Raw genomic sequence first — 10,025 nt, 5'->3', positions numbered from 1 at the left:
TTGCTGTCATCCAAAGTTGGTCCAACTCCAATCCACTCTCCCCCTCAACCCCTGGCTTATGCTTATCTCTCTTGTCTCTCTTTTTTCAACATTCCTCCTCTCTGGTACTGCTGCTGCTGCTGCTAAGTCGCTTCAGTCGTGTCCGACTCTGTGCGACCCCATAGACGGCAGCCCACCAGGCTTCCATGTCCCTGGGATTCTCCAGGCAAGAACACTGGAGTGGGTTGCCATTTCCTTCTCCAATGCATGAAAGTGAAAAGTCAAAGTGAAGTCACTCAGTTGTGTCCAACTCTAGCGACGCCATGGACTGCAGCCTTCCAGGCTCCTCTGTCCATGGGATTTTATAGGCAAAAGTACTGGAGTGGGGTGCCATTGCCTTCTCCGCTCTCTCTGGTACAGAGGTGCACAATTTTTAGGTATTTCAGGATCTCTGTTTTCCTATTCTGTCTCAATCCCACAATGAGACAGCTGCACTATTTTTGGTAAATCCCTCATGCACTGGTGCCTAGAAACTGCCTCCATGAAGTAAGCTGGGCAATGTCAGTACTCATCTCATCTGTTTTCCTTATCTCTGTGCTACCTGATGTTCAAGGTCCAAAAATAGTTTTCCAATTGGAAGATCAACTCTACCATTAGCAATGAAAAAGAAGTCACATATTTTACTTTTATTGTGTTTTACAAAGCTGTCATTCCATGATAAATCAGGATAATAACCTTATCACTTAACTACACATTATTTGACATCTGCCTTAGATAAAAATTTCTCCACGGCATGTTGACAGAGTCAACATGAATATAACTACTTCAGAGACGTGACTTGGGTTGAGGAGGAAGCACTTTACATTCAGGGGGATCCTTCTCTGACCCATGGGAATCTTGAAGGCATGTGCAAGGAAGAAATCTCTGACTATTCCATCTAGAAATTGTAACTAGGGATTCTTGCGAAGCTAGAGATACCTGTACCATGCAAAAAATTACGGAAGTAATAATAGAATATTTCCCTAGGCACGCTTATGTTTAGGACTCTCTTCTTAGGGTCCTGTCCCATTCTCCTGTGTGTTCCCCACAAGCTATTATCCTGAGAAATAGGTCAGACCGCACTGTGGTGCAATTTTCACTATGACCACCAGAGGGCGGGACTTCCTTCAGATGCGGTTGCTCATTGTATTCAGGAGCTGGTTTCACTTGTCTGCTTTGTAGCTGCAAGAGAGAATATTGCTGCAGTACAGAAAGGGGCTCTCAGTTTCTGAGTGAGGAGCTTCTGTAACATCCAGATGGAGACTAGATTTGTTAGGCCGGTGTATTCCCGGGAACAAGGATCGTGTTCTTTTGCAAATATGCATTCTGCCACTCACTCAGTTCTTCTGATCATCTTAATATTCAGTAAGTAACATTTTGTTCTAAATGTTAAGGATTTTTCACTTTCTTATAATTGTGGGTAAGTTTTATTTTTCTTCTCTGACTGAAAACTCCTCTCCTGTACATTTCTACGGTAACAAAGTGATTCTCTTCCAGGAAGTACCAATGGTGACTCAGTGAACCAGACAGAGGGCCCAGTGACTGTCTCAGAGGGGGCTCTCATGACCCTGAACTGCACTTACCAGGCCACATATTCAAATTCCTATCTTTTCTGGTACGTCCAGCATCTCAACAAAGCTCCTCAACTCCTCCTGAAGGGCTTAACAGCAGACAAGAAGGTAGAGCATGAAGGTTTTCAGGCCACTCCTGTTAAGCGTGACAGCTCCTTCCACCTGCAGAAAAGGGCAGTGCAAGCATCAGACTCGGCTGTGTACTACTGTGCTCTGAGTGACACAGTGAGAGAGGACTGTGGGGGAGCTGAGCACAAACCCAGAGTGCAGATGGGGCTCTGGCTGTGGGCAGCCCTGGAAGGGGTGTTGTTTCTCTCTCCAGAGGTACTGTCCAAGCACTTCCAGCTCTGATACTCAGAGCCAAGGACCTTGGAATTCTTGGATTGTCCTACAGAGGAATCTGGGGCAGGATAGTGTAAAGAGGAACCTAAGAGCTTTTCTCCAAAAATGCTTGTTTTCAACCCATCGACATACTCCCAGATGGCATAGAATCCCTTAAAGTGACATTAACTCTTCAATGACAATTCAGATTATATATGCTGAAATATTTCACAATGTGTTAAGGAAAATTTCAGGGCACATTGTTGATGGATGACTGTGTGACCAGGAAGCTAGTCTCTGGTTTTTAAAATTCAGGCCAAGATTGTGTATCCTGCTGAGTTTCACCTGCAGACACTCCATCTTCAGTGACTGGAGCTTTATTCTCTCTTTCCTTGACTTTTCCATCCCTTCTGGTTGCTCCAGAAATGCTGCTGCCTAAGTGAGTTCCAGGAGGAGCCATCCTGAAAAGATATTCCTTCTGTCAAGGGCCCTGTGGATCAGAGCAGCCCACTCTGTAAATATCGCAGGTGTTGTGTGTATTGTTTGTATTCAAACTGGGTACAGGACATTCTCTTTGCTAGTAACCTCATCTCAGGGAAATGAATGCCAAAGAATGTTCAAATTACCATACGATTGCACTCATTTCACATGCTAGCAAGATTATGCTCAAAATCTTTCAAGCTAGGCTTCAGCAGTACGTGAACCAAGAATTTCAGATGTAGAAGCTGGGTTTAGGAACCACAGCAGATCCAATATCTGCTGGAAACAGAAAAGGCAAGGGGATTAAAAAAATCATCTATTTCTGCTTCATTGACTACGCTAAAGCCTTTCACTGTGTGGATCACAGCCAACTGTGGAAAATTCTTAAAGAGATGGGGATACCCAAGAAACCTGTATGCAGGACAGGAAGCAACAGTTAGTACTGGACATGGAACAATGACTGGTTCAAAATTGGGAAAGGAGTATGTCAAGGCTATATATTGTTTCCCTGCTTATTTAACTTATACGTGGAGTACATCATGTGAAATGCAGGGCTGGATGACTCATAAGCTGGAATCAAGATTGCCAGGAGAAATATCAACAACCTCAGATATGTGGATGATATCACTCTGATGGCAGAACATGAAAGGAAGCTAAAGAACCTGTTGATGCAGGTGAAAGAGGAGAGTGAAAAAGCTGGATTAAAGCTCAACATTAAAAAATCTAAGATTATGGCATCTGGTCCCATCACTTTATGGCAAATAGATGGGGAAAATGTGGAAATAGGGACAGATTTAATTTTACTGGGCTTCAAAATCACTGCAAATGGTGACTGCAGCCATGAAATTAAAAGATGCTTGCTCCTTGGAAGAAAAGCTATGACCAACCTAGACAGTGTATTAAAAAGCAGAGACATTACTTTACCCACAAAGGTCCATATAGTCAGAGCTATGGTTTTCCCAGTAATCATGTATGGATGTGAGAGTTGGACCATAAAGAAGGCTGAGTGCCAAAGAATTGATGCTTTCTAGCTGTGGTGTTGGAAAAGACTCTTGAGAGTCCCTTACTGCAAGGAGATCAAACCAGTCAATCCTAAAGGATATCAATCCTGAATATTCATTGGAAGGACTGACGCTGAGGTTGAAGTTCCAATATTTTGGCCACCTGATGTGAAGAACCGATTCACTGCAGAAGACCCTGATGCTGGAAAAGATTGAGGGCAAGAGGATAAGGAGGTGACAGAGGATGATGGTTTGATGGCATCACTGACTCAATGGACATGAGTTTAGCAAACTCTGGGAGATAGTAAAGGATAGGGAAGGACACACAACTCCTGCAATATTTACAAAGTGAGCTGCTCTGATCCACAGGGCCCTTCAGAAGGAATATCTTGTCAGGAAGCTCTCCTCTTGGAACTTACTTAGGCAGAGCATTTCTGGAGCAACCAGAAGGATTGGAAAAGTCAAGGAAAGAGAGAATAAAGCTCCTGGCATGCAGCAGTTCATGGGGTCGTAAAGAGTCAGACATGACCTAGGGACCGAACAGCAACAAAAACAGGGAAAATTAATTCATCAGTCACGTTTCAGACACAGGGAAAAAGTGTTTATGTACTCTTACAATAAGCTATCTTGGCAGCAGAGTGAGCTTTTTCACCTGCTCAAAAAACTAGGAGAAAGTATCAGCCCCTCCCAAAGCAGGAACGTCTTCACACTCCTCTGCTCATGAGCAGGATGTGGAGACACTTGGGTCACTGCTCTGCATCCCTGATACAATCATGCCCATTGCACAGGAGAGTCCCCTCTGCATCTCTGCAGGCTGAATTCCTGTCTAGAGCTTCGAGGAGCAGACTTTCTGGAAGGACAGTGGTGGGCACAGCCGGTGGGAAAAGATGTCTGTTTTACTGCTGGGCAGTCTGTGAGATGTGGCCAAGATACAGAATCATTGTCATTTCACAATTTGTAGGCGTGCGTGAGTTGCTCAGTGGTATCTGACTCTTTGTAAACCTGTGGACTATAGCCCATCAGGCTCCTCTGTCCATGGAGTTTTCCAGGCAAGAATACTGGAGTGGGTTGCTATTCCCTTCTCCAGGAGATCTTTCTGACCCAGGGAGTGAACCCTCATCTCCTCAATTGGCAGGCAGATTCTTTATCACTTAGCACCTGGGAAGCCCAATTTATTGGCACAACTACTTAAATGCAGAGTTTAATAGTTACAGTAGTTTTATGGTCTTGGCAGATGTAGTCACCATCATCACTTAGGGTGAATCTGGACACCCACCTGAAGGTAAGCACTGCCTTCCTCCCTGACATCCTAGAGTCCTGCACACTGGGTGCTGGCCACCTGAGCACTGGGGGCTCAACAGCTTAATAAAGAGGTCTAGAAATGGAGAGGGAGATGAAAGAACAAAAATAAATGTTAACGGTGGGGGAAAAAAAGTATTCTAGCAGGTTTTATGGAGAAGGCAATGGCACCCCACTCCAGTACTCTTGCCTGGAAAATCCCATGGATGGAGGAGCCTGGTAGGCTGCAGTCCATGGGGTCACACAGAGTCGGACACGACTGAGTGACTTCACTTTCACTTTTCACTTTCATGCATTGGAGAAGGAAATGGCAACCCACTCCAGTGTTCTTGCCTGGAGAATCCCAGGGATGGGGGAGCCTGGTGGGCTGCCGTCTATGGGGTCACACAGAGTCGGACATGACTGAAGTGACTTAGCAGCAACAGCAGCAGCAGGTTTTATTCCCCGGGTGGTAACTGCAACAGCTCTCTACTTCCAGTCTGATCCCTCATTTCACATATTGGGGTCCAGGTTAGTGGGAATACAGTCAGTGCATAGGATGTATGTATATATATGTGTATATATATATATATATATATATATATATATGTATTTTTTTTTTTTTTTTTGCTCACCTGCTCCTCAATCAATTGAAAGCAATTTAAGGTAGGAATCGTGTCTGATTTTTGTTTCCACATTGTAGACAACCCTGTAAATTTCCAGAATGAATGCTGGAGACTAGGCATTCCTGAAAATGCATAAGAGTTTAAGAGAACCTAGGTGATCTGCTGAGCCAGAGAGTCCTGCCAGCATGATAACTTCAACTCAAGATTCTAATTTTAGGTGGAGAGTTGGTTCAGTGACTGGGGCTCTGCACTCACATTGAAGGGGCCCAGGTTCGATCCCTGGTCAGGGAACTAGATCCCACAAGCCTAAACTAAGACCTGGTGCAGACAATAAACAAAACAAGCAAAAAGAACAGCTCAGCAAAAAGATGTGCATTTAAATGATCCCAGTTTTGGTAAGAAGCAACAAAGTTCATTTTAACTGGTGAGAAAATCTCAGTAGGTGAAAAAGGCACATTTGAAGAAGATTGTTCTTTTCAACTGACTTAGTCACAGCCATTGTTACTGGACTGACAATGCGGCCCTGAGAGCCTGTGTAAGGCAACCTCACAGCTCTCTGCAGCCACACATTCCCAAGCCTTAAAATGGTTTATGTCAGCAAAGAACAATGGCAGCAATTCTCACCATAATATAGTCAGACTTTGCATAAAATAAACCCTATCCTAGAGAAAAGAACAAGCTATGAAATGACCCCATTAAATCTTCTGTTGGGTTTGCTTCACTAGCACAAATAATTGCACAAGAAACTAGACAAACAGGCTGACAGACACTGAGCCAACAGTTCTTTCCATTGAGGTCCCTGAATCCCTAAGAAAACAAACAAACAAACAGAAGACAGATTGATGCCACACACGCCTCAGGAATGAAGAGTGCCCGGCTAATATACTAACCATCTAAATCTGACATTCTAAAAAAGATACTTAGTTGAATTAAAGCAAGAATGTGACAAGAGGTAAAAAGACGTTCAAGAACCAGGTTAAGTAAGGTCACCTAAGTAAGGTCACCTGTCCCTCATGAGGCTAAAGGTGTAAGATTGCTGTCATCCAAGGATGGTCCAACTCCCCCCTACCCCACTCTCCCCACCAAGCCCTGTCTTGCGCTTCTCTCTCTCTCTCTTTTCAACATTCCTCCTTTCTGGTACAGAGGTCCACAATTTTTAGGTATTTCAGGATCTCCGTTCTCCTATTCTGTCTTAGTCCCACAATGAGACAGCTGCACTATTTTTGGTAAATCCCTCATGCACTGGTGCCTAGAAACTGCCTCCATGAAGTAAGCTGGGCAATGTCAGTGCTCATCTCATCTGTTTTCCTTATCTCTGTGCTACCTGATGTTCAAGGTCCAAAAATAGTTTTCAATTGGAAGATCAACTCTACTGTTATCAGTGAAAAAGAAGTCACATATTTTATTTTTGTTATGTTTTACAAATATGTCATTCCATGATAATAACCTTATCACTTAACTGCACATTATTTGACACCCGCTTTACAGAAAATTTTCTCCATGGCATGTTGACAGAGTCAACATGAATATAACTACTTCAGAGAAGTGACTTGGAAGCACTTTCCATACAGAGGGATCCTTCTCTGACCCATGGAAATCGGAGACACATGCAAGGAAGAAACCTCTGACTATTCCATCTAGAAATTGTAACTGGAGATTCTTGCGAAGCTAGAGATACCTGTACCATGCAAAAAATTATGGAAGTAATAATAGAATATTTCCCTAAGCACGCTTATGTTTAGGACTCTCTTCTTAGGGTCCTGTCCCATTCTCCTGTATGTATCCCACAAGCTATTATCAGGAGGAATAGGTCAGACCGCACTGTGGTCCAATTTTCACGATCACCACCAGAGGGCGGGACTTCCTTCAGATGGGGTTCCCCATTGCATTCAGGAGCTGGTTTCACTTGCCTGCTTTGTAGCCACAAGACAGAATATTGCTGCAGTACAGAAAGGGGCTCTCAGTTTCTGAGCGAGCAGCTTCTGTAACATTCAGATGGAGACTAAATTTATTAGATTTGTGTATTCCAGGGAACAAGGATCATGTTCTTTTGTGAACATGCATTCTGCCACTCACTCAGTTCTTCTGATCATCTTAATATTCAGTAAGTAACATTTTATCCTAAATGTTAATGACTTTTCATTTTCCTATGATTATAGGTAAGTTTTATTTTTCTTCTCTGGCTGAAAACTCTCCTCCTATACATTTCTATCATAAAAAAGTGATTCTCTTCCAGGAGGGACCAATGGTGACTCGGTGAATCAGACAGAAGGCCCAGTGACTGTCTCAGAGGGGGCTCTCCTGACCCTGAACTGCACTTACCAGACCACGTATTCAGATCTCTATGTTTTCTGGTACGTCCAGCATCTCAACAAAGCTCCTCAACTCCTCCTGAAGGGCTCAATGAAAGACCAGAAGCCAAAGAGTGAAGGTTTTCAGGCCACTCTTGTTAGGACTGACAGCTCCTTCCACCTGCAGAAACAGGCAGTGCAAGCATCAGACTCGGCTGTGTACTACTGTGCTCTGAGTGACACAGTGAGAGAGGGCTGCGGGGGAGCTGAACACAAACCCCGAGTGCAGATGGGGCTCTGGCTGTGGGCAGCCCTCCAGGGGGGTTGCTGTTTCTGTCTTAGGTGTTTTATGCTAGCTGTGTTGCTGTTTATGTACTAAGTCATGTCTGACTCTTTTCCGACCCTATGACTGTAGGGCTCCTCTGTCCATGGGATTTCCCAGGCAAGATGACTGGAGTGGGTTGCCATTTCTTTCTCCTTGGAATTATCTCAACCCAGGAATTGTACCTGTGTCTCCTGTTTGACAGGCAGATTCTTTACCACTGAGCCACGTGGGAAGCCCCTGTTTTATGCCAGAGGCATTGTCAAAGTACTTCCAGCTCTGAAGCTCAGTGCCAAGAACCCTGCAATTCTTGGATTGGTCTACAGAGAGGAATCTGGGAGGGACAGTGAAGAGAGGAATCTAAAAGGCCTTCTCCAGAAATGTATGTTTTTAGCCCAGTCACATTTCTCCAGATGGCATAGAATTCCTAAAAGTGACATTCAGTTCAGTTCAGTTCAGTTCAGTCGCTCAGTCGTGTCCGACTTTTTGCGACCCCATGAATCACAGCACGCCGCCAGGCCTCCCTGTCCATCACCAACTCCCGGAGTTCACTCAGACTCATGTCCATCGAGTCAGTGATGCCATCCAGCCATCTCATCTTCTGTCGTCCCCTTCTCCTCCTGACCCCAATCCCTCCCAGCATCAGAGTCTTTTACAATGAGTCAACTCTTTGCATGAGGTGGCCAAAGTACTGGAGTTTCAGCTTTAGCATCATTCCTTCCAAAGAAATCCCAGGTCTGATCTCCTTCAGAATGGACTGGTTGGATCTCCTTGCAGTCCAAGGGACTCTCAAGAGTCTTCTCCAACACCACAGTTCAAAAGACATTAACTCTGTTCAATGACAGTTCAGTTGATACGTGCTGAAATATGTCACAATCTGTTGATGAAAACTCCCAGGGCACCTCGTTCATGGATGAATGTATGACCTTGAAGCTACTGTCTGATTTTTATAATTCAGACCAGAATTTTGTGTCTTGCTGAGTTTCACCTACAGACACTCCATCTTTAGTGACTGGGACCTTTACACTCTCTTCCCTTGACTTTTCCAACTCTTACGGTTGCTCAAGAAATGCTGCTGCTGCAAGTCCCATGAAGATGGTTTCCTGAGAAGATATTCCTTCTGTCAAGGGCCCTGTGGGTCAGAGCAGTCTAGTCAGTGAACATTTTGTGCATCAGGTGTCTTGCTTATATGTTGGTGACACAGCTCCACCCTCATCTTGTCATCATGGCAGCTCTTTACAGAATGCTAGGTCATGATCGTGATTCTGGTCTTGAGGATCTGTGCTGTGAGAAATTCTGGACATAAACATGACCACATAACCTGACATATTATCTTTATCACTGTATTGAGGCCTCTGATCCTTTTGAAATTTGTCAAATTCAGTGACCAAGCAAACACTCAGTCCGTTAGTGAAAAGAGGGCACATGGACTTTTGTTGACAGGGATTCTAAATTCTTTACATATTCACAATGTTCCTACAGCAGAGGAACAGAAAACAGAGAAATGTGTGGCTCTCACTGTAACTTGCAATGAATGAAACTCACCAAGAGAAACTGATCCTGGCATTCTGGAGGTCTCTCAACCTCACCGTCCTTTATCCCTCTTGGATGATTCTGTGGGACTGACAGGTACAGATGAAGGTTTTGCAGAGCCTGAGCCTTCTGTGATTTCAGAGGCTATTCTTAAGAAAAAGAAAATGAAATTGCAGAATCAAGTTTCTTGGGCCCAGGACACTAAGGGATCCTGAAATACAAGCTGAATTTGCTTCATAAATTTTACCCTCCTCTTTAAGATCAAAGCATTATAACCATCTTATTTTGTCCTGATATTGGCAGGTTAGAACCCCCAGGACTCTTTCTGTCCCAGCACTTGATCTGTAATTAATACGAGTATTTTCTGCTGTATCACTTTTTAAATAACAGCTTTATAAAGATAATTCACATATCATCACCTTCACGCTTTTAACTGTACAATTGAGTGGTTTTTAGCATGTTCACAGAGTTGTGCAGTCATCAGTACTATCTGATTCCAGAACACCACCCCAGGAAGAAACTTTGTACCCGTTAGCAGTCACTCCCGTTTCCTGTAACCCCCAGACACTGGCATCCACTCCTCT

General features: G+C 44.0%; 1 long non-coding RNA gene and 1 gene segment (V, D, J or C); both read left to right on the top strand.

Moving 5' to 3' along the window:
* Window positions 1-1,209: 1,209 nt before the first annotated feature.
* On the top strand, window positions 1,210-3,117 carry LOC109564838 (uncharacterized). Its single transcript, XR_011568674.1, has 2 exons — window positions 1,210-1,383; window positions 1,516-3,117. It is a non-coding gene; the product is annotated as an uncharacterized lncRNA (long non-coding RNA).
* A 4,110-nt stretch (window positions 3,118-7,227) lies between these two features.
* On the top strand, window positions 7,228-7,965 carry LOC109564839 (T cell receptor alpha variable 18-like). The segment is given in 2 exon segments: window positions 7,228-7,399; window positions 7,532-7,965. Coding segments are annotated over 2 exon segments (543 nt in total).
* The last annotated feature ends 2,060 nt before the right edge of the window (window positions 7,966-10,025 follow it).

Source organism: Bos indicus, chromosome 10, assembly GCF_029378745.1.
Source record: "Bos indicus isolate NIAB-ARS_2022 breed Sahiwal x Tharparkar chromosome 10, NIAB-ARS_B.indTharparkar_mat_pri_1.0, whole genome shotgun sequence".
NCBI lineage: Eukaryota > Metazoa > Chordata > Mammalia > Artiodactyla > Bovidae > Bos > Bos indicus.
Note: the sequence above shows the minus strand (reverse complement) of the source record. Positions and strands in the feature narration are given on the sequence as shown.